Raw genomic sequence first — 25,133 nt, 5'->3', positions numbered from 1 at the left:
TTCGAAAATAACTATTGCGTTGTAAAGTGTATATTGCTAATTTTTAAAGAACTTGTGCTGACATAGCTGCTTCAAAATTCATTTTATTCAAATCTTGGTTACTACAGCGCGCACTGAGGCCGAAGCGCTGAATCAGTTGCGGCAGGTTTCGGGGCAAACATGGCGCTGCCCAGCGAAAATGTCGCACACAGGCCAGGCGCCTTCAAACAGCAAAATAAGGCACATAAACATGGTCGTCACAGAAGCAACCGATCGCTGGAATCTCTGAGTAGGGGTAAGCCGTCAGACTCTGCTCAATCCTTGCGACGGGCGCGTCAGTGTGTTTGTTGCGCTCAGTTGCGTGTATGGCCATGTGCTTTCATGTAGCATTGCTGTGCGGCTTGCCTTGGGAAGTGCTTATTTCGTTGCAGATACATGCAGTTATTCGTCGTTCTGATGTTGCTGTTTTTTCACGTTAGGAAAGGTTAGCCTCAAAGCTATCACGCGCAAAAACAAGCACGAGCTGAAGAGGCAAGAGAGGAAGAATCAAGTAAGTGCCAAGTTGTAGTTTGTGTCGCTATTCACGCTGTCCCCTAGTGTCTTGGAGCGCCTTTCAGGCGACTTCGACAGGCTGTGCTGCTACAGGTCGTACTTTTTTGTTAGGATACTCACGTGCCACAGTGAAATAAAAATGCGGGCACACCTGACGAATTTGTCATCGGCAGAACGACAGATTTAGCCGGTGACAGCTGTGCGCGATGACACCTTTCCAAGCCCATTGCTCGCAACAGAAGCGTTATCTTATACGCGTGTCACACGGTACACTTTCGATCACGCTCGAGTCCTATCGGGATCGAATTTCTCGATCGCAATTCGCTCCACAAGCTGGGAAAGAGAGGAAATCGCAGTCGAGTAATTTGTCCGCAATCGAAAGTGGCCGTGTGACTCCCTCATAACCTAGATGGCGAAATCTTGAGCTCCCGATCGTGACAACTGCTTGCAAACATATGTTTTCGCGGGTTTTTTCAGCATCTAGATGAATTAGCAGTCGGATCTTGCCTTCTGTAAAGCGGCCACCAGTAGTGCTTTTGACTGCTCGTTAACTACGTATTACCCCGATCGCAGATTCAGCAACTCAGAAAGCTGAAACGAGAGGAGGCAACCGAAAGGAAAAGGTCGCTTGGAGGAAGCGGAGTACCCCCTTTCCTTACAGTAAGGATTGTGAGGCAGCTGTTCGTAGCTGGCTGTTCACAACTTACGCCGTTTTTTTTTCTTTCTTTTTTGGAATTAAGTGTTTAAGTACACGCTTCGCTCTTCTCCAAAGGCGATCATCCCGCTGCACGCGAACGAGGACCCAGCGAAGTTTCTCGAACTCGTGAAAAGTTGTGACGAGGAAGCGGTCATCAGCGAGAGCAGCCAGGGATACTGCCATATCAGGTAGGGATCGTGTCTTTCTGCGTCAGTGCGCTTTGAGAGAGGGAGTTCATCAGGATAAATGACTGCCTTACCTTTCTTTAACAGTTATCATTTGAGTGCTACATTGAAGTTCCCAGCTGACACACATTACTGTGCAGAAGCAATCATGCATGTCACTTCCGAGTTGTATTCCATGAAGTTATTTTAAGGGTCCTTCTTTTTTCCTTCAGTCTGCCACGATTTAAGAGAAGATACTCCTTTGTGATCCCAAGGCCAGGGGATGTGTACGCAACACTCGACGCTGCTAAGGTGAGTCACTCATCTCCATGTCGTGATCGCAGAGCATTGTTTTCATTGTTATTTTGCAGGGCAGTTTTTACCTTAGCATAAACTGTCTTGTGGCAGTCACGTCATGACAGTTTCACTATGATATGGAGTGTAGTGCTACAGTTCAGGTGCAGTTTCCTGAGAGCATTACTACTCAGTGTGACTTTACTGCCTGGTTGGCAACAACAGTTGGTTCGCAGCTTTCTCGAATGTTACACGACTGGGCCCAATCCCTTGACACACAATTGTATATGGGTCACATTGTTGCCCACTGAAGAAAGCTTCACATTACTTAGATGTAGGAATATATTAGCACTGTTGTGTTTACTCCTCTGTATTTGCTCACAATTCTAGGTTGCTGACTCAACAGTGCTCCTGTACTCCCTTGACGGTGGTTACGATGATGTGGGTGACACGATGCTGTCAATCCTGTTTGCCCAGGGATTGCCATCTGCAGTCCATGTTGTACAGGTCAGTGCTGAAGCTATATATTTTAAGCATGTAGAATGACTGCTTACGGAGTGCATACGGCAGGCATTGCCAGGTCCTGAATGGGAGCTTACCACTATCGTTGAAAAGAAAGGTGTACTATCACTGCATTCTACTGGTGCCAACATATGGGGCAGAAACTTGGAGGTTGACAAGGAAGCCCTAGAACACGTCAAGGACTACGCAAAGAGTAATGGAACGAAAAACGTTAGCCGTAATGTTAAGAGACAGGAAGAGAGCGATGCGGATCAGAGAGCAAACAGGGGTAGCCAATACTTTTATTGACGTTAAGCGAGAAAAAATAGACCTGGCAGGCCACGTAATGCCGTTGGACCATTAGAGTTGCAGAATGGGTGCCAAGAGAAGGGAAACGCAGTCCAGGATGGCAGAAAACTAGATGGGGTGATGAAGTGAGGAAATCCGCAGGCGCAAGTTGGAATCAGTTGGCGCAGGGCAGGGGTAATCGGAGATTGCTGGGAGAGGCCTTCATCCTGCAGTCGACATCAAAAATAGGTTCATGATGATGATGATTGCTAAACAGAACTTCAGTAGTTGTGCCCGCAGTCATAATTTGTGCACGGATCATTAATATTGTTTTTGTAATTTAGTTGTATAGTATTCAGAAATAACCAAAAGAAGCTATGACCTCGGCAACAGAAATGCCGTTTGACAGAAGCATGCTTATCAGAGGCCCATCATGAATCTCCGACATCGGCATTTGTAGAGAGACAAAAAAAAATAATCTCTTTAGCCAAGAGTCACAGTAAAAATGCGGGCATGGAGATTTTCTTTAGTTCATCCAACAAAGCTGGTAGTCCCAGTGAATGCCACTCAGGCAGCAATTGCTCAATCTGCCTCTGCATTGTGCTTCCCCAGCAAGCAAGGTTGGAAGTTTGGCTCAAATGACGTGGTTCCAGTCCAGAGCAGCTCAGCTAGATGTTTGTAAGGGTTGTGTGCTATTTTGACTTCACTGCTTTCGTTGTTGAGAAGAGTGCCTCAGAGCAGTACCTCGGTGGATCCAAACATTGGCAGAAGTTTCTGGCACACATCCTTGACGTGGGGCATCTTCCTTGTGGAACACAAATAAAAGAAGCTGGTCTTTAGAGGCAGAAATATGGGGGAGAGGGTACAACTGCTAGAGGAGCCGCAGTTTGGCCACCCCTGGTCTATAGCCTGTATGAAAAACCACTATTGGTATTAAAGGCACCTAAAATAAAGGTCAGCATGTTCTAGCCAAACATGAGCTGACGCCTAAAAGAAAATTAGTGCCGCGAGAGCACATTATATTCACAAAACAAATTAAGCTCTAAATTATTACCATGAGCTCCATTTAAAGTTGATGCTGTTACTCCAAATTCTTTTATGAGCTGAACAATGCGAGGACCGTTGCTTAACTTCCAAGAGACTTTTCGCAGTTCCGATCATATGAAAAGATTTGCAAGGCTCGTTGAGGTTCTTTTTGAGAGGTGTCTACTGTGTAAGCATGCTCCATTTGTTTTTGTCATGGCATCGAGAATACCTCAATGCCTCTGGGCAAATCAACATCTACAGGGAAGATCTTGGGTGTATGGCAGCTGGTCCCTAGTACAATTTTGCTGGTGCTTAATACTACATATAGGCAAGATATATTTAAATGATATAGAACTAGCAAGCATCTTACATAACTGAAAAAAATCTTCTCTGGCTATACTTAGTGTGACCAATTTGGTTTTAGTCCGCTATTGTGATTCAGCAGCGGTGAGGCTCTGCTGCTTAGCACGAGATAGTAGGTTCAATATGTGGTGGTGGTGGTGGTGGCTGCATTTTGATATAGCTGAAATGCAAAAACGAACCCCAGGTGGCTAAAATCAATCCTGAGCCCTTTACCTAATGGTGTCCGTCATAGCCCACTGTGGAGTTTTCAGAAGCTAAACCCCGCAGTTTAATTAGCCCTTCACTATCGCATCCCTCAAATCACACTCTGCAGGTATTAGACACCACAATTCCTAACTTTGATTTTACAGTTCATGTCTTTTCATAACAGCAGCATCGAGCTGCAATCTTAGGTTCAATTCACACTGTGGTTGTAATGGTCATGTTTTGTGCATCATATAATGTACTAGGACACCTTAGCTGTTAAACAACCTGCAATTTTTTTTTTTAATTCTGACAGCAGCATTTGTTGTATGAATGTATTATACCCTATGCTGCTACCTGCAGAATGTCATCTAAGTTGTTGAGTGCATGATGCTGGTAAACTTATCTTGCCAACTTGCCAAAGAAAGGAAAATGTATTCAGAGGCAGCAGAATATTCGATTGAGTGATAAAATCAGGAAACTTGCTGGATGGGCTCATCTGATGCAAGATAGAGATACTAGCTGGATGACTGTGGGACGTACCCTTATCCTTCACTGGACTTGAAGTAAACTGATGCTGACAATGAAACTGGTCTGGTTTAAAGAAATTCGCATGGAATTTGTAGTTTAGAGTCTCTTTTTTCTGTCACTATTTACGCAGACACCCTGAGCGACAATGCGCATGTTGCATCTCAGATGTAAGCTCACCTCGAAAGCTCAGAAGTCATGTACTCGGGTCTATGACTTCTGAGCTTTCTTTTTGGGCTAACTCTTTTGCCATTTTGCATGGAGCACTTGACAGCACATCCTTTTCTTGTATGCACATGCTCTTTTTAATGTACTCACCTATTCTGCCAGAGAGAAAGTTGCCTAAAGTACTGTATTTACTGGCTTCTAGCAGGCCCTAGATTGTAATATCTTCACAGCTAGATATGTAAGAATGCAAGGTCCTTCAGTGGTGTGGAAAGTTGGGCGAGTTGGTGATTAACATACCATGTTGGTGAAGCAGCGCATTAACAAGGACAGGGCAGAGACACACAAGAAGTTCCATGCTTTCTTGTTTGTCTCTGCCTTGTTCTTGATTGTTTGCTCCATTTCTTCATGCTAAGGAAAAGAAAGGGTAGCGACTATTTGTTGCCACCTTGAAACAGAAAACTTATCGCATCCAAGCTACAGTGCACCAGGTATTACTTATTATCTCTGTCTGAGGCCTCCTTATCGCCATGAACAACCCTGAGCATATCATCTTCGGTGCCATCTATGGCATTTCAGGTAGCCCATTTCTTAAACGCCTTGCAGACATAAGAAAGCCACCGAACATATGGAGGGGGCAGAAAACTATTACAGCTCCGACAGCTGTATGCAACGTGTGGATTGGCTTACAAAAATTTCTGCTGCCAATGAAATAGCTTGTCACTATCTCACACTTGAATGTAACCCTCCTGTTCTACGAAGTTGAGTTAAACAAAAACCTTAAATGTATTTTTTTATCTATTTATTGTACACATGCAGGCCCAAATCTGTATTACTTTTCAACATAATCTCCCCATACTCAATGCACGTTTGCCAGCATTTACAAAGTGCCTGAATTACGGTAAGAAAGAACTAGTTTGCGAGTGTGCGCAACCACTTGTGCACTGTGTGAATGTAGTGGATGTGGAAAGCACTCAAGCTTCAGGTCTGTTATTGTCACAGCTGTTGCACGGGCTGTATGCGGCCGTGTTGCAGAAGGACACCTTCTGTAGCGATTCGCATCATTTTGATTTGATTGCAGGTCATAATTGATTTTTTATGAGGTCACAGTACGAGTTCCTAGTGATAGTGGTTCCTCACGGAATGTAGTGCTTCAGGGTGATGCCTGTTTTCATTCCAAAAGAGGGTCAGCATAACCTTCCTTGCTGATGACATGGGTGATATGAAATGGCGTAATTATTTACTCGCTCACTTTGTTTCTGGTTGGCAATAGTGGACCCAGGTTTCGCCCCCGGTGACGATCCTTGCAAGGAAGACATCACCTTCTTGTTCAACGTGTTGCAGAAGTTGATCAAAAGCATCAACACATCGCTGTAAAATTCAGGAAGCAGCTGCTGGGGCACTCATGTAGCAGACATTTTGTGAAATTTGAGCACATCATGCACAATATGGTTTGCTAGACCATGACTGACATTTACACTTGCTGCAAAGTCATCCAGTTTCGCTTGGTGGTTTTCAATCACAATGGCTTGAGCGGCCACATTGTTTTTTTCTGGAGTTGCAACGCGATGGCAGACTTGCATGAGGAGCATTGGCCGCGGACATCACACCATTTTCAAACTTGTGACTTCATTCGTAGATTTACTGTTGTGACACACATGGCGTCACCGTGCTGGACCTTCGTTCTGCAATGAATTTTGAAAAGTTTCACTCTGCAGAAACCAGAAGCAGAGCGCTGTTCCTCCTTGGTGCATGTTAGTAGTGGGGTGGCCATCTTTATATGGTTCGTGTGGTGGTGTTTCTGCATGTGAATGGTGCTGCCACGTAGTGAACGTCCATCATACTACCAGGGATATGTCTGCCAACTTACAGACTACTGATGCCATCTTTTGCTTTTTTGTTACAAATTTACAATATTCATTTGGCTCAGCCTTATATTTGAGTAAATACTCGTGGAAAAAAAGATACATGCTATAGTTAAGTAACTACAATAAGTAACCTTCTTTCTTTGTGTTTTCACAGGGGCTTGAGGCGCTGCCGCAGAAGCAGAGGGCAGAAGCAAGAAAGCAAGTCACCAAAGCGTTGGAGTCTAGGTAAGCACACTCTTGTAAGCAGCTGATGTACTGGTGCCTTAGCATAGACACTGTTCTTTCCTTTGATGCCACGTAAAGAGATAGATGCAAGTTAAAATTTCAGAGTCATCTCTGTGCCTTGACACAAGAGTCAGACAAAAACTGAGCGAGCACTGTGTCATTTTAAGAATAACGGTACAGTGGTTGGTTGGTTTTGTATTCATGCTGTGCTCTCTGCAATGTCACTCAGTAAATGAAACTCTTGATAAATGGAACCAGTTACCCTGATTTCTTGAAGTTCTGTATTAAGAGTGTCCACTGTACTTAAAATCATACAGTTTTTGCTCATAGGCTTCATGAATGCAGCGTGCCATACTGCTCCAACATAAGAATGCGCATGGCCTCGGAGATTGAGGTGTACATATACAATAGAACCTCATTTATATGTTCTCGAAAAAAATTCAAGAAAAAATATGTCATAACCGGGAAAATATCAGATTCGAGGTTATTACAAAATTTGGCAAACTGTAGATGAAATATGCGCAATGTGAAGCATTGCAGCACATGACACCGACACACGCTCGTCTGGTGGGTCCTGTACAGCCTGAAACGCACATTGTCATTTTAGCAGCTTCGGCACGCTTACGTTGGTGCTCCTAATTCAGCCTGGATCAGCAGATTTTTGGGGCGGAGCATTCTGTTGGGAAGTTTTGACATGCCTACTTGGCCAGAATCATTGTGGCATGAGGCATGCGCCCAGTTGCTGGGGCTTGAGTGACCTGAGACATGTGTTGTCGTCTTAAGATTGTGATGGGAAACTGAAATGAAATCGACCTTATGGGCAGTGCCGGAATACGATGCCACTATGCCGCCAGAGCGAAACATGATGCTCACTTTCTGCCTCCTGCAACTGGAAACGACGGCGCACTTGGTTTATCGTCTATTAGTTATGAAGTGGCACAAGCGGCTTCATTCTGGTTTGTGTCGTGTTAGATTCTGCAGTGCCGCCCACCGCTGACTGCACAATAACGTCAGTACAGTTGCGAAAGTGCACTAATCGAGCTAGCAAGCACCATTCAAGAAAACAACATAATTCTACTGCAACTTCACACCTAAAACATGTTCCAAATGCATTTAGAAATTTTCTGAACTTTGAATGTCTTAAACAGTAAAAGTGCAGTTGTCGTAATATACATGTTCTCGCGCCACTAATAAAGGCACATTGTTTCACAGCAAAGCATATGTGAGACCTGTTACTGGGAAATGGCCACTCAATGGACGAGCAGTGCAGCATTCCAAAACAAGCGGCCTCCAAGGTTGAGTGTACAGTGGAACCTTGTTGATACGATCCCGTTTTTTATTATTTCCCAGCGGCCCTGTTCGCAATCGAGAATGCACAGAATGACCCAATACACGTACACTTCTTACCGGTTAATGTGTTCCCGGAAAATGCCATCTTTCGGCTCCAGCATTCAGTACGGTGCCAAACTGTGATCTTAGGATATGTTTATCTTGCTGGTAGATACAATGTAAACAATAAAATGCGCAAAGCACACATGATCGAACCCGCCGTGGTTACTCAGTGGCTATGGTGTTGGGCTGCTGAGCACGAGGTCGTGGGATCGAATCTCGGCCACGGCGGCCGCATTTCGAGGGGGGCGAAATGGGAAAACACCCGTGTACTTAGATTTAGGTGCACGTTAAAGAACCCCAGGTGGTCGAAATTTCCGGAGTCCTCCACTACGGTGTGCCTCATAATCAGAAAGTGGTTTTGGCACGTAAAACCCCACAATTTTTTTTTTGCACATGATCGAGAGCAGTAGGTGACCACAATGGCAGCTTCCCCACAGTACTTGTGTGCCATGTTAAAATGCTGCCATGCACTCAGTATCCTATTGTGGTAGTACCAGCAAATCTCCTCGCAGGTCATAGCACGTCGCCATTCACAGCTATTGCCACCAATTCATTGTGATAGGTATATTCACCTATCTGTTTCACAGCGCTTATGTCGTTAAACAATAGGCGATAACCAAGGCGACAGTCCAAGTAGGCACTCAGCTTTGCTTCATTGAGCTGTAGGGTTCGTGGATCATCCAGAAAGTTCTTTGATAGATGCGTAGGTGTCCATGTGTTTTCCTTTTTATCTATTCTGGTCACTACAGGAAATCACATTGCTACTGCAATTGTTTCTGCCGCTTTGCCTGTTATTATGCTCTGAGGTGACATCTGCACTTAATTGTCGGCTCACTGTAATGCCGTTTCTAAGCGAAACATCGCAGTTGCCAATACCTATAGAGAAGGGATGATGGCGGTGATATGGGTGGGTGGGTATCTTACATACCTTACATTACAGTAATGTTTAAGTTCTGGTTCACAGAAAAGCAAAGCACTTCTTTTTTTTTTTTTTCAGTATGGGCTTAGCGCCCTAGTTTTCGAAGCCCTGATACTATTAACTTAAGCTGTCTGGTATGTGTTATTATGCTCATAGAGAAGAAACAACCATGGAACCATTTATCACTCCTGTAAGGGTTCCTTCTAGCAGTTGCAATCCTCCTTGGTACCCGTCAATTATGCACCAGTTGCGGCCTTTTGTCTGTCGTAGGTTTCCTGGAGAGAAGCTTCGTGCTGTGGACAAAAAGGAAGACGGGCTGCTGCTGCTGAGACAGATCGCTGATCAGAAACGGCGACCGATAAACTACAGAGATTCACGGCCACACATGCTTGCAGAGAGCGTAGAATTCTGCCCCCACGAAGGCCAGGTAAATAAAAGTGCTCTTAATGTGGGCCATTTAATTTTGTGTGCGAAAATTTTGTGCCTGATATTTATTGCGATAGTGATTGTAGCGACTCTCCAGGCAAAATTCTGCCATTGTCGTTGCCTGTGTGGAGTCAAAGCATGATGAGATCCTATTGATTAATATCCTATTGTTGATTAATTAACATCCTATCCTATCCTATTGATTGGACAAGGGTCCACGGTCATTGACTAAAATCTGTTCATATTTACCTGTGGCCATGGGGCACCAGGCTAGTTAATTTAATTACCATATTTACTCAAAGATTGGTCATACACGAATATAGGTCAGCACCCATATATTTAACCTGCTGACAAATTAAAAAATAATACTTAGAATACAGATTGACGTATATCTTTTTAGAAAATGAAGATCTTTGAGCATGACACACCTTTATTTAGCTGAATCTTGGCTACTAAACCTCATCAGAAACTCCAGAGAAGTCGTCCTCATCAGATATGTTGCAGGTGTCCTCAGTACCCCAAATGACAGTGTCCTCAATGCTGTCAAGTGCGTTAGATATGTAGCATTTCTTAAAGCCAGTCTGGATAATCTCTGCTAACAGATCTGGCAGGCATGATGGAGGAATTCTCAGTTAGCTTAGTGCTTTTGTAAACGTTGTTCACAAATGTAAATCTAAATTCTTTGGTCGTGAATATAAGTCAGCAGTTAATTTTGAGTAACATTCTTGAAAAAGGGGTCGGCCTATATTCTAATGAATATGGTAATAAGGAAATGTAAACTACATTTCATATGGTTGATAAAACTACAACTCTTACTTCATTAGTTGTCTGATATTTTCCTATCCCTGTATAACATATCTTCACCTATTAAGTGAAACTGTGGCCCAAGCACAAGAGTGTTACTTGAGGGGTTGAATTGTAATTCAAATGTGATGGCTATTTATCTTTAATGTCCCTTTACATCAAAACCTATAGCTGCGAAAAGTATGGCGAGTTACTCCTGCAAATCTTACGTTTCAGAACCTAGTGGGAACACTCAAGGTTTCCGGTTACATCAGGGGAAAGCCACTCAGCGTGAACTCGCTCATACACATCCCGGGACACGGAGACTTCCAGATGACACAGATTGATGCTCCTGACGACCCTCATGGGCTCATCCTGAAGTCTCGGGACACTTCTGTAAGTGACACTACTAGCATCGGCCTTTTAACTGTGGTCGCTCCACTTTCAGCATTAAGTCAGGCAGTTACTGCATACTTGACAAAGTATCCTATGACTTGCACAGAGCAGAATAGATATGCGACTTTTCAAATTGTTTCACTTCTTGCCTCTTCTCTGTAAATATACTTATTTCTTATTATACAAATGTGTTTCCTTAATGTTAAGGTGTCTGTGAAAAGTTTTAGTGTTGATGCACTTGCTCCTGTTGCACTTTATTTTACAGGCAATTTTGTGCCTTGCACATTTATGCTCTTGTACCCAAGTAACACCACTCCCCCCCCTTGCAGTTTCGACATCAATTTTTGCATCAGCTAGCAAAGATCCCATCGTTTATTTTTGAAGATCTACTTCAGGCAAATAACGACATATTAAACAAGAATTAACGTTAACTGTTACATCAAGTGCTACATCAAGTTGCACTTTGCAATGATCCTGGAGGGGGGTGGGGGTCTCCTAGTTTGGCTTGTAACAGTACTTTTGTTCAGAATTTTGTCTGGGTAGAGTGGTAGCAGCGTCCCAATGTGGTAGAATAAAATGATGCTCAAACTGATCTTTGCAGAAGTCGGTGGAAATGACAGACCTGACCCCCAAGCTGCTCGAAAAGGCTGACCCTCTCAAGCAAGAGTCGTTACAGTCCGAAAACGTGCCGGATGACATGGACGCTGAGCAGACTTGGCCAACGCCTGAAGAGCTGGCAGAAGCCGAATGTGAGTGCTAAGTAGAAGTGTGCTGATACGTTGTGTTCAACCACCATTATATTGCAAAAGGATAGAAAGTTGGGCGAGTTGGTACAGTAACATGATCTTGAATTGGTAGCACGAACTGACACAGACAGAGACTGTCTGTGTCCTGTCTGCTTCTAGTCTCTGTCTGTGTCACTTCGAGCTGCAATTCAAGATCATGTCACCATTATATTAAAGGGCCCCTGAAACGGTTCGGACAAATTTTGTAGACGCGTAGGGTACAGCTTAAGTAGAATATTCGCACCACAATTTAAGTGAAGCGTTACGTGTTAATGGAGCTACAAGCAATTAGAAGTTACGCTCCTCCCCAGCCACGATTTTCCTCCTCAACTCGTTCGCCGAGCGAGCGGGGCTAAGCTCCGCCTTCACTGGTCCTGTGTCAGGATGCGACGTCACATCATCCACTTCCGGTTGTTTTGGAGCCCGCCCCCGCCTGCGCGAAACCTCTCCGCTAGCCGCTTGGCTGTCGACCCCAAGCGAGAGCTATCGAAGCAGCGTGCGTTGCGAGCATTCTGTCATAGCGCCGAACGTGTCTGGTATTCCGTTAACCACAGGCAAGTTGGTCATTTCGGCAAATGACTGGAAGCATAAACTCAAGCTGATGAAGGAACTTTGGCATAGACGTACGTGAGCGGCCTGATCGGTCTGCACGGTCCAGACACTTGTTGGCGCAGCGCTTAACCAGTCAAACAAAGCGCTAATATTGCTCTAACCAAGTGTAAAACATTTTAAACATTTATAAAAACAACGTGCTGATGATTACACTCCTGCGAAAAATACGCACCAGCAGCAAAGAAGAATACGCTTCGTTGCTGCTACTGTGTATGGTTGAGCTCTATGCCACCAGGTGGCTGCACCGTGCAGACCATTCACATTTGCCCTTGTGCTCATCTCGGCTCATCCCGCTACAGCACAGTCAAGCGGCCAGGCCCTGTCCCCTTGTGCTTATGTTTGTCCTAATACGGGACTCGCGAAACGCTATTGCGTTAGTAATCTTCTGTTGTAAAGTGACGGCCACAAACACACAAATCCTGGCGCCGATCGTATAGCGGCAGTCCGATGCGCAGCAGCCAGTTCGCTCGTACGCTGCCTTGCAGAGGGACACGATGTCGCAGCTTGACATATTGCCAGTCGCTACTTTTGCAGTCCACAAGGCAACAAAGTCGAATCATAGTGCTCGCGAAAAGACTGAGACCAACTCTGACCGCGGAGCTCTCATCAAAATGGAGTACGTTGTAACACAAGCAGACGACACTTGCTGTGTGCCGGAAGTGCTTAAGTGTACTAAAAAATTGTTCTTGTACATTCTCTTTATGCTACTTTCTTTTTATAAAAACAAATTAACTAACATTCCAACTATTACGAAGATCATTTGTTTACCATAAAGTTGGAAAAATTATCGATCACGCACCCTGGTCAGCCAATCGGATAGCTCGCCCCACTCACGTCATATGGGTGATTTCAATCATATGGGTAGGGGCGGCTTAAAATTCCGCCGAGCAGTGCGCTGCGATTGGCAGCGGTGTGCATTTTTAAAACCTTATAATAAATTACACGCTTTACGCAGAGCACTTAGATGTGTCAATTAATTATCAGAAGGACCTACTCTAACGACTCGGTACATTTGTAGAAAATCGTCAAAAGCATTTCAGGGTCCCTTTAACTGCCACAGCAGCTGAGTGGCTACGGCATCCAGCTGTTGAGCACAAAGTCATGATTTCGACTCACGATCACTGTGGCTGCATTCCAATGAGGGTATAATGAAAAAATGGTTGTATACTTAGGTGTACATTAAAGAACCGCAGGTGGTTGAAATGACATCTGTAGTCCCCACCTATGGCATTGCTTACAGTCCGTGTGGCATCTCTAACATTATGCTGGATAATTTGATTTTATTTGATTCATTGTAGTATTATTCTGCCTTGCAGGAATTTTTGTCAGCTGCAGTTGTAACTATGGCTGCAGGCTAGATGTAACACATCTATGCTACAGCTAAATGTGAACTTGAAATGTGCTTGTTGTAGAGGCATAAATGAAACAATATCCAAAGGATTCTTGAATTGTGTTTTATCTCTTAGTGGTTCATCAGTGCTTGCTTCTGTCACTCTGTTGATGAAAGAGGTGTGGGTAGTGTCTGTTGAATGCGTACGGTTTTATTCAGCCTTGTTATTGAGCCATAAAAGAAGTGGCTTCAGTAAGAGAAACAGCTGTACGAAGCATAAAAATATCTTCATGGAACTTGTGCAGAGGATCCTTAGGCACCCATTATAGTATCACTGCTTTGTGCGACGAGAGCAATAGGGCGGCCTCTTCAGCAACCGTGCTGCCATCTCTTAAGCCAGATTCACATGATGGGGTGGACTGCCGATTCAGCTAGCGGATGAACATGGCATAGCTGAATGCTGTCAAACCATGCCACTCATGAAAACGCCACAGACAGGCTGCTGGCACCGCGATTGGTTGCAGCTCAGTCATGTCACGGCCGTCGACGGACTAAATCAGCAATCCATCCTCTCGTGTGAATCTAGCTTTAAAGAATGCTAGTCTCTACAGCATCAGTATTGACGGACTGCTTTTGTGTCTTTGGGACCAGTGCAGTCCGTATCCATTAATTTGGCCCTGACGGAATCAGGAAAATTGGTCAAATTCAGTGGTTCAAATTGAAAGGAAAGGGCAGAAACAATACTTGAGCTTGTCATCATTTTATTTGTGAAAATAATCCGTAATACTCTGTTGCTGCTTGCACCTGAAAAATTGTTGGCGAGATGGCTTACTGCAGAACACACCATTGTTGGTAAACACCTCTTCTGCACAGATTTCATGTGACAGCACTTCTGCAGCTGCTTGTGCTCCATAACCAATAAATCTGTGCAGTGCAGTGAAGGCTAAGGATCCTGTGAACCTGTTGGTAATGAAAGCCCGTTCCATGTTCTAAGAAATGAGGAATGCTCACCCATTGTGCATTGCTAATCCTTCCGTAAAGCTTTCTCTCAGTTAGTGGGATGGAGCATAGCTGATCTACCGGATCTCGCAGCAGCTGCACAATAGCTTGGTTCATTTTTGCACAGCTGCATTCTAAATGTTGAACATTCTCTTCTGAAGGCAGGGAGATAGGAGTTATAAAACACTATAGGTAGTTACGAGATCCAGTCTTTCACTGTATATACATAGGCAGTTATGTTATAAGTAGTCTGAACGGCAACTGCATTGATTTTTGTTTGTCATGAGGGTTATCGATAGTTCCCTTTTGCATTAAACTTGTGGCAGCATTACATACTCATTCAAAAATACCACTCACATATTCTTTAGTGCTTCTGCTGGTTTTTGTCTTCTTTTTTTTTCATTTATTTATTCCTTGAAATTACAACTTTCAAGTAATGCTGTCAATCTCTTTCTTGAAATTTTTGTTGTAGGATGCTTTCTGGGCAGGGCTTTACCTCTTTGAGTCTTTACATCTTTACGTCTTTTAGCGCACACACCCAGTAGCCAGATTTATTTGTTATAGCCAATAATGCAGCATGGAAACATTGCAGTAAGCGGTTTATTTAACCATAGAACACAAACAAAAATTTATGTTGCGTCAGCTACTCATTGTGATATCCGATATGTTGTTAAAACCATTATCATTATAAGTGGGTTTGACTGTAGTGCAAACTGCATGGCTAAGAACATAATGTCATTTTTGCTTCAAGCCCAATGCCTACGCATGCTCTTTCTTCCTCGTTATGTGACTGCAATCCCTCATCCTCCAGCCACACAGTCCGAGGCAGAGTCGAGAAAGAAAGTGGTAAAGAAGGTTCCCAAGGGCACATCCGAGTACCAGGCCTGCTGGATCGTGGATGCAGACAGTAGTGGAGAGGGGTCCGACTCTGGCTCGGAAAGCGGGGATGAAGAGGAGGGAGCTGGAGGCTTTGAACCAATGGACAGGGATGACGAGGAAGTGTCAGACACTGACAATGCAACTATTGCTGACGACACTGAATCGGTATGTTAGGGACTCCACTCTGCATGCTCCGTAACTGCTGAAGGAGAGATGCACCACAACATAAACAAATATATGTACAAGAAAGGTAAGGCAGAAACTTACAGAAGCTTTCAGCTGTTTCTTTCTGTCAGACAAAAACATCTGAAAGATCGTGCCAGTTCATGCCCTAACCCTTCTGCCTAATTTCTTCATGCCTAATTCATGCCTAGTTCATGTCTAATTGCTTTATGCTACAGGCATTTTAAAATTTTCTTTGTTGCTAAAAAGGAACCTTTTGCGCCATATTGGACTATTTCTTTATTGTCCTGGCTGCCTTGAATGGATGCAGTGGGTCTTAGCCGCTCATTATTGACAGTACAATTGCTCATGGCATTCTACATGAAGTAGAGTCTATTTCAGATCTCCATTGCCGGAGGAAAGGAGGGCTATGACAACCATCTTGACTTAGAAGAGGAAAAAGCTAGGTAAGAGAGACTTCTCTGCCACTTTCTTGCTATTATTATTATGTCTTCTTTCCCCTTTCTCATGAGGCATCTTCTTCGAAAATTCATTGACACTAATGTATATTAATAAGAGTTGTTAACATTGGACATCTTCAGGGTGATATGTTGAACTTTAACTCACTTGGTCATCTTTTGTGCCATACTTAGGCAGCTGTATTGGTTGTAACATAGCGGACATAATAAATTGTACTCCACGATGCCACACTGGGCATGTAGCTTTGTTAGAGCCCTAAAAGAGGGTTCAGGTTTAATTTTTGGTGACAAGGACTATGTTATTTAGTTGCTTAAGATACAGAGCATATCTTCTCCTCTTAAAGCTTGATATGCCTTTAAAGCCGTTGATTTGGAGCATTGGATCTTATATAAATTGATATATCGCTTCATTATGCCAAGCCCCATGTAAAACTATTGTTTGTAGTTTGTTGTTTAAAGCAGTGTTGTTGGCCTTACAGGAACTCTTTTCTTTTTGTTTAGTCTTGTGAGATTCAGGGAGGAGCGCATGGACCAAATGTTTCCTGATGAAATCGACACACCCCTCGACCGACCTGCGCGAACGAGGTTTGCAAGGTGAGGCCTTGTGACTTCTCGATGTGCTACATATTTCAGAACAAGTTATTCAGGTCTTCCCCATACATTTAAGTTCTGCAGCACATTTTCTCTCTTTCCTCTTTGACAGAAAGCTAGTTTTTAAAAATTTCATGCTGTTCTTTCAGCGCCAGTACAGAACAATACATGTTTCCCATCTGCACCATTGTCTTTGCACAGATTAAGGCACTCTAGATAGGAGGTATTTCATTGGATCGGTTTTTGTAATTTATATCCTGAAATATCAGAGTTGAATTAGCTTTTTTTTTACTTGCATCTGTTGTAGTTATGTGCTGCACAGTCATTGGCCAGTCATAGTTTACGATGTCTAGCAAACACAATAGTCAAGTAGCTTTCAAATTAGTCATGCTAAGTTATTACCCATTGCTTTTCTTTTTTTTTCCCTCTCTCTCTCTTTTTGTTGTTGTTGTCGTTTGGTGTGCCTACCTCACTGTAATAATAGCTGAGAAGTGATGGAGTTGTGCTGATAAGCGCAAGTCTGTCGATTTCATCCCCTGCTAATGTGGCCACATTCCAATTTGAATATAGTAGCCACTTTTTTAGTGTTCTTGTGGAATTTAGAAAATTACTTGTAGTTTGATGTACGTGTACATTAAAGAACCCTAACAAGATTGAAGTTTACTGAAGGATTCAGGCTTGAAGTAAATGACAGTGGTCAAACAAGGGAGTGTCGCTAGAGCTAACATTTCAACTAGAGGACTTTAGACAAAGGGCTCTGACGAAAACAAAGTCCCCTCGTTGAAACCTTTGAGTAGGGGGAAGGGGGCACATACCAGGGGTGCCACCTCCTGGCTATGCCTCTGCCAGCAGCAGTCCTTGTTAGACCACTGTCATTCACTTAAAGAACCCTAGTATATCAGTAGTCAGCCCCAGTACTCAATAGTCAAACTGTGGCTTTGGTGTGTTAAAGCAGTTCAGTTATCATTACTAACCCTAGTGTTATGTGTTTGATGACCATGCGGTCAAACTTGGCTTTCTGTGGCGATAGCCGCTACAGTTGCGTTGCATTATTTCTTTAAAAGTTCGTATAGAAAATACTCTTCACTGTATTTGCAAGTCGCACAATGTTGTGGATTATGTAGTGGACAGTTTTGCAGCTTCTGACCGTGCCGGTGTGTTATGCAGGTATCGTGGTTTGAAGAGTTTTCACTCATCCCCTTGGGATCCCAAAGAGAACCTCCCTCTCGACTATGCCCGCGTGTTCCAGTTTGAGAACTTTGCCAGGACCAAGAAGCGGGTCATGTCTGAAGAAAAGGAAGGTGCCATGGTGGGTGTGCTGTTTTTTACGTTTGCCCGTTTCCTCTTGTGTACTTATTCAGTCTTATTTATTTGCATGGCGTACGGAAAGAATGTAAAGATGCAATTTCTTAGCTTCCTCTCTGAACCTCTTGCACATTGTATTTTTCAACTCGTAATAGCGACTCATTGCCTGAATCTGTGAAGTGCTGTGTATGATAGTGCACTTAATCTTCAGGCCAAATTAGCCAGAATTGCTAAAATGCCTGTGCACACAATAATTTGATTGGTTCTTTTATTGGTTCTTTCATCATTGACGATGACATTTTTCTGTTTGCGGGATGAGCACTACTAAGCCTTTTGCATCAGCTCGTTCTCGTGCATAATAGAAACGTGGCTGGCCAGGTGACCACTTTGTTTCGTTTTGGTCATACTGGTCACTGTACATAGTAATTTGATGAGTTTTCCTTTAAGCTAGCTAAATTTGTTTTTGCTCTGAATGAACCGGCCTCTACGTGATGAGTAGAAAGAAGCAGACATTTTTTTATTCACAAATGACAAAAGCTGTTCACTTTTCCAGCCTGGATGGTACGTCACCATACACATCGCCAATGTTCCACGAACTGTTTATGGTAAGCATCAAAGTTCCACTAGTTTACCATGTTCTTGCGATTCCTCTTTACATGCAGAAAGACTTGGAAAAGATTGTATGTTGTTGTTTTTTATAGCACTGTGTGATCTTATAGAGCAGGGGTCTCATATGCCCAGCATTTGGGGCGCACGAGGCCCTTCAAGCTTTTGTGTGTGGCATACATGGCCTGCTCAGTTTTAAACTGCTCTTTCTTGTTTTCTAGCAGTTTAATTGGTTGCTCAACATACCCCATTTTACAAAATGCACTGCAGGGCAGGCCATCAGAAGCTGTGTGCTCTTTCTTGTGGCCTGGTGCCTGACATGAGTTTTGAGACCCCTGCTGTAAATGAATGTAGGATTGATTGACTGATTGATCAGACAATATAAAAAAAATGGCTGTGGCTTAGGTAAGGTTAAGCCCAGGATGCGAAGCATACTAGCCTTTATTTTAGTTGTTGAACCACTGTTTAGCCTGGTGAACTGCTGTTGCTTGGCTATATTTGGTTCGGCTAGACGAAGAAACAACTCATGCATTACTTCTTCGCCTTCAAGAGTGGAACGCGACAGCGTTCCCGTCGACCCGCCAAGGGGTGTAAGACAATGGGCTACAGGGCAGCGACTACGCGCCCCGCATTGGACGCGGTGAGCGTCGAGCAAAGCAGCGTTCGGCGCGGCAACGAAATGTGCGCCTGAGCAAGAGACGCACGCCTTAGAAACAGCGCGTTTCTAAGGCAACACCGCATTCACTAGAGGCGCTTTTGTACCGCTTTGAAGCGTTGTACTCGTGGCTCAGTGGTAGCGTCTCCGTCCCACACTCCGGAGACCCTGGTTCGATTCCCACCCAGCCCGTCTTGCAAGAGTTGAGCCAAAGCCACTTCTCCTCTGTCGTGACGTCACGGTGTCACGTGATTTCATGGTCACCGCCGCGCCTGAGGAGCTGGGTTGAGCCCTCGTAATATGCTTCGCATAAAAAGAAAATGTAGTAGAATAGTAGAAAAGAAATTTATTTGTGTGACTGCAGGTACTGTAACTGCCTCACTGCCTTGTGGGCACCTGAACTGTACTCCGTTCCGTACATAGGCAATGCTACAAAGGCTGGAGCTCCCACTGCTTGTATTTGCCATAAGAAATTAGTGTGCCACTCATGAAAGAAATATGTAGGTATCACCACATGGCATCACGTAACTCGATGTAACATCGTTCCCTACTCTTGTATGGGAAACTAAGATATTGTGAGATATTAACATATGTGTGAGAATTAAGATATATAGGCATCACAGATGTGAACCCATTTACCACCACTTAAGCGCAGTGACACATTTGTGCTACTGGCAGCCACAGCGCATCGCTTGTGCTCACGACCAAGACGTAGTAGTATGTCTTGAGACAGCAGATTCGGTATCCTGTCCGATTGCACTGCGCAGTCAATTTTCGACCCATTTGTCCCGAAAAAAAAAAAAAAGAAAGCTCGATTTAGAATTGTGTAAATGTCATAATTGGACATGGTCAATTACACTTACTGCTTGAAAACTTTCCCAAAGCAGGCCAAAAATAGGCATTTTCGACGAGATATGTGATATGTGTTCAGTGCATTCACTGTTTGATAAGCTTCGCCGAGACAGACGCTGCCACTAAAGTGGTCGCTATTCGCGTCGTCATCAGCGTGAGGTGTGTGCACGCTAACTGGTCAAGTTCAAGTTATCCAACAAAGGTCAGTTGTAGGATCAAAATAACGAAAGTTTGGGTCCATAGCAATGTATGGGCGCTGGCCGGGACTTTCGGCTGGGATCATATTAACAGGAGTCGAATTAATGGAAGTTTACTGTATCACTTACGTGTAGCACTTTGCAGGCCTATACATAGAAACATACTTGCCTTGTGAAGAAGGTGTGCTGTATAACTCCACAACCATAGTGGCTTAGGGGCTGCTGCATTCCGTTGCTGAGCTTCAAGTTGTGCATTAGGTTCCGGACCACATGGGGATGGCATTCCAATGAAGACCAAATGCTAAAGCGCTTCTGTACAAATCAGGTGCAGGAAAGAGTCCCAAGTGGTCAAAATTTGTCCAGAACCTTCTTCAATGACACCTGTCATGTTTTGGATGTTTAACTCCATAGTCAATTCCTTATCACTAAAGTTCAAAAAGAAAAGTGCTATATTTGCACAGCTGAAGCAGCCTCTGTTGCAGGCAACAGTGAACATCTATTTTTGCATTATTTTAATTGGTTAATGTCTCCTGCAACTTTCAGATGCTGACTTTTTTTGTTATGCAGGCACGAGAGAGTTGTATACAACAGCATTACAAATTCCTTCATTTGAGCAATGTTAGCCATTGTTTAGAATTTCTTTTTCTCTGCGTTTGGGGGGCACAAGCCTTTTATTTAGTTTATTCTTGTGTGACAGAAAAGAAAAAAAAATTGCGTACCAATCCACAGCACCACATACATGAGAAAATGTGACAGGTTCATGTCAGGGGAAAAAAACACCGAATAATGCCAGCTCCTTCTGACACTTCCACTGATGTCACTGACCTGCTGTTGTGCTAAAAGATGCGTTCCAGACCCAAGGGGATCCCCTGGTGCTGTTTGGTCTGCTGTCGCACGAGCAGAAGATGTCTGTGCTGAACGTGGCCATCAAGCGACACCCTGGCTACACCGACCCCATCAAGTCCAAGGAGAGGCTCGTGTTTCACATTGGCTATCGCCGCTTCTCTGCCTGCCCCATCTTCTCGGCACACACCAATGGGGACAAGCAAAAAGTGAGCTTGCGGTTCCGTTCAACCCTACTCTGATGTCTGTGCTATTGTGCCAGAACGAGATGCGCCAACATTTATTAGTGCAACGAACTCATAGGCTTGGTCCTCGGGTTTGCTTTCTTGCCGTTCGAGTAACCTCATTTGTACACTCTGCATTGCATGCACAAAGGTTGTTGAGAGCATGTGTTTGAGCATGTGACATCAAGCATCCTCTCCCTTATCCTCTCTCATATGCAGCAGCTGTTGTCTATACAGCCGACTCCTATCAATTCAACCTTTGCAGGACCACAAGATTTGGTCGGATTATCTGAAACATTGAATTAGCGAACAATGGCAAAATGAACGAATTCAGGTGCTTTATTGCTGGAAGCAGTCTGCAATGTCTTTTTGCTTGTTGCTTTTCAAGCCCGACTCAACCACCATGCGGTGAAGAGTACCGACCTGTTTAAGCACTGCCTTTTGAGTTCAGACTCGAGAGGTTTCCTTCCATAGGAATGTATGGTTCTTGCCGGGACTTACTTGTGAATTCGAATTAAGCAAAAAGTCAAAGTAATCGAGATTGACGCAAAAGGAGTCGACTGTACTTTATTCCATATATGGCCGGCAACACTATGAAGGCTAGAGATACTTCTCTCACCGCTCACTTTTACATAGGTACGTGTCTTGTATGCACAGCAAGATCGAATTTTATGGTCCCGAATGTTCAGTACTACTATAACACTTAGCACTGTTATGTGCCTGGTTGATCAAGAAAATAAAGCAGCGCAAAGTTGCCTTTGTCGGTGCCTTTCTCCGTAATGGTGTCCTAAACACAGTAGCCATGACATCACTGGACGGCTCGTGCGCCTGCAGTATGGGGAAACATGGCCTTCAATGTTGGTTTACATTGCTTGGAGGGTGAGGCTCTTGCTGGAGCTGCAATGTGGGCACTATGAGCAGTGCAGACAAAGGCAATTGTTTAATTTTGTTTCCTTTAAAAATCAGGCTAGTTACAGTGAACAATCACGACCATAAAATGCTGTATTGCTGCAACATTCGAGCAATAGCAAGTTAACAAAATGAAAGCTTTTTTTAACATTTGTAATTGGCTCTCGCACTGGCACGCCGCCACTGTCACTGCAGTCGCATATGACTCAGCTGGGCAGACGATAAGAAATTAATGTAGGGGTGTATACATTTTGCAAAGTTAGCCTGCTCGTCTTCATTTATAGCATATAGCTGTCTTCACATATATAGTAATATCATATGGTCTAGTACTATTATGTTTATGTCATAATATGCCAATATGTCTTGCAAGGTTATCCTGGTCATTAATTTTTCCGTGCATGGAGGCAACTAATGCATTTGATTTTCTTTTGAAACCTGTAGGCAAGACCATAATTAAGTTGACGGTAAATTGCACATGAATGCTTATTGTGGTGGCACCTATTTCACTGCAATAGAAGCTCCTATGCAGACAATAAAACTAACAGTGTAGAGGTTTATTTTTGCACAGAGTGCATCTTACAGTTAAGCAAGTGTTTTTATGAAGTATTAAAAGGTACGCAATAGTATTAATAGCTTTTCCACATGCGCTTTCTTTGCAGTATGAAAGGTTCCTACGGAGCGACGCAGTGTTGGTCGCAACGATGTTCGCACCCATTGTCTTCCCACCCGTCTCAGCAGTGGTGTTCATTGAGGACGAGAATGGTATTTATTTATTCCAAGCATCAACGTTGAGTGAAAACTTGGGGAAAAACTGCCAAACGAAATTTGTACCAAGGGTTTGAGCAAAAACTTGCCATACTTCTTGAATGTAGTTCAGTAGAGATAAACAGGTAATTTATTTGACGCACATTATTTGCGCTGGGGGCACGTCAGTAAGTGTATGGTGGTAAGTAATGGTGTGACATAATTGCAACTCCTCATGCCGACTAGCCCTACTTTCTACCTTAGATATTACTTATGGGCTGATTAATGCAATATTATTGTATTTATTAAAAGACTTCTTTCAGTGGTCAGAGCATGTCAGCTTAGTAGGAATTATTAGACTGTTGCTAATTTCAAAATATCCTTCTCCAAATTTGCATATGAAACCTACTCACCGAGCAGTTTGCATCGTGGGGCAAAACATGAACGACTGGTGTAGTATTTTGAGTTTCAGGTGCCCACTGTTTGACAGAGTTACAATGCAGTTTATTCATGCATTTATTCCAGCAGTGGGCTGGAGTGGATTCTTATAAGTACGTCCCATTCACAAATTTGACTAACCCTTCGTAGGTCAGCATAGGCTGGTTGGGTCGGGTGCTGTGCTGGGTGCCAATCCAGACCGCGTGGTCATCAAACGAGCTGTCCTGAGCGGCCACCCTTTCAAGATCAACCGCAAGTCTGCCGTAGTCCGTTACATGTTCTTCAACAGGGGTGAGTTGATTGCAGAGCTTTCAGGCTTTGTTACGTCACTTGTATTTATACTTGCTGTACTGTGCTTGGATTGTGACAATAGTGCAAGTTTGTGGCCTTCTTGAAACTAATCTGTCATGTCTTGTGAAAAGTGAAAACTCCCTCTCTCCTTTTCTTTTTGGGTGAGGGGCATACGTAGAAAATATCGGCATGATTTTTTTTTTCTTATTGTCATTTTCATTTCACAACAGAGGATATAATGTGGTTCAAGCCTGTGGAACTGAAGACAAAGTATGGAAGGAGGGGGCACATCAAGGAGCCGCTTGGTACGTTCTTTATCCTTTCTTGCAGTCTTTTATTTGATTTATTGATTGATTGATTTCAAGCATTAAAACTGAAAATTTTTCCATCCTTTTAATTGGAGCAAGCACAAAGTTTAATATGAAGTTGTTTTTCATAATACTTGTACAAGCTCTCTTTGCAGGATCTTGCTGCATGTATACATTGCCAATTTCTGCGGAATTCGTTTCATTGTACATTGAAACATTAATTATACTCAACTTTCCCGTTTCATTCAACGTACAGAGAAATTCATGTGAATGTTATCCTGAGGACATATTCCATCAGTGCAAGAAGGAAAAAAAATAACATGCATAGGCACTCTTTGTGCACGTATTTGTAAACTACATGTGTGTCTTTGTGTTCATTCTGCAAGAACAACGACAAAATTAACTGTATCTCCCATATTCAACTTCTACTACTAATAAAACTTGCAGGTCAGATGTCACAGTGGCACCTGTCATTTAATCTTTCTCTGCATGTTTACGTTTGTGCTTTTGCATGGACTCAAGTGAATTCACTAGGACAACATAACCTGTCAACAACTAACCTTTCTTAACCTTCCATTCAATCTGTTGGTGGCAGAATGCAAAAACACTTGTATACCGAGCAGTAGGTGCATGTTAATAACCCAAGTGATCATAATTAATCAAGGGGCCCCTACTGTGACGTCTCTCATAGTCACTGTATCACTTCGGGATGTTAAACTTCATCGGTCAATCAAGCTTTAATCGGAAAAAACGCAGTGACAGCTGCCACCTAATCTTTCAGCCATGCAAATATTACATGGACACCTGTCGGCCAATTTCTCTGCATGCACATTTGCCTACTGCCTAAGTTGCATTCCTATAGTTGCATTATGGTTGCACAATTCCTGCAGTTAGCGTTTCAACCCATTTTTGCTTTCACAAGAGTGGCTGGCATTATCGGACCCTCTTCTTTGCAGGTACGCATGGTCACATGAAGTGCGTCTTCAACGGCCAGCTGAAGTCGCAAGACACAGTGCTGATGCATCTATATAAACGCATGTTCCCCAAGTGGACATACGACCCTGAAGTGGGCAAGCCTGTCCCCTACTATGAGGGGCACGACTCGACGGCCGACGGTGAAGAGTGCAAAGCATTCAGCCTGATGGATTAAAATGTAAATTTGTTGTTTGTTCGAA

At 43.5% G+C, this 25,133-nt stretch overlaps 1 protein-coding gene across 1 annotated transcript; it reads left to right on the top strand.

The window, feature by feature from the left end:
* Positions 1-116: 116 nt before the first annotated feature.
* On the top strand, positions 117-25,133 carry Tsr1 (Tsr1 ribosome assembly factor). The gene is made up of 20 exons (XM_065449549.1): positions 117-274; positions 459-529; positions 1,105-1,191; positions 1,304-1,416; positions 1,626-1,704; positions 2,077-2,193; positions 6,763-6,833; positions 9,415-9,571; positions 10,591-10,749; positions 11,351-11,498; positions 15,287-15,519; positions 15,919-15,983; positions 16,497-16,589; positions 17,754-17,895; positions 18,445-18,496; positions 21,045-21,253; positions 22,837-22,939; positions 23,510-23,650; positions 23,881-23,955; positions 24,915-25,133. The coding sequence occupies exons 1-20, from the start codon at positions 160-162 to the stop codon at positions 25,106-25,108; spliced, it is 2,424 nt and encodes an 807-aa protein (XP_065305621.1). The 5' UTR covers positions 117-159; the 3' UTR covers positions 25,109-25,133.

Source organism: Dermacentor albipictus, chromosome 5 (genome assembly GCF_038994185.2).
Source record: "Dermacentor albipictus isolate Rhodes 1998 colony chromosome 5, USDA_Dalb.pri_finalv2, whole genome shotgun sequence".
Lineage (NCBI taxonomy): Eukaryota > Metazoa > Arthropoda > Arachnida > Ixodida > Ixodidae > Dermacentor > Dermacentor albipictus.
The sequence above is the reverse complement of the archived record's forward strand: the minus strand, read 5'-3'. Positions and strand labels throughout refer to the sequence as shown.

Coding starts and splice junctions, on each gene's coding strand:
- Tsr1 (XM_065449549.1), top strand. CDS start 160: ATGGCGCTGCCCAGCGAAAATGTCGCACACAGGCCAGGCGCCTTCAAA. Junction 1,192..1,303: donor GAGTACCCCCTTTCCTTACA/GTAAGGATTGTG, acceptor TCTTCTCCAAAG/GCGATCATCCCGCTGCACGC. Junction 10,750..11,350: donor TGAAGTCTCGGGACACTTCT/GTAAGTGACACT, acceptor TGATCTTTGCAG/AAGTCGGTGGAAATGACAGA.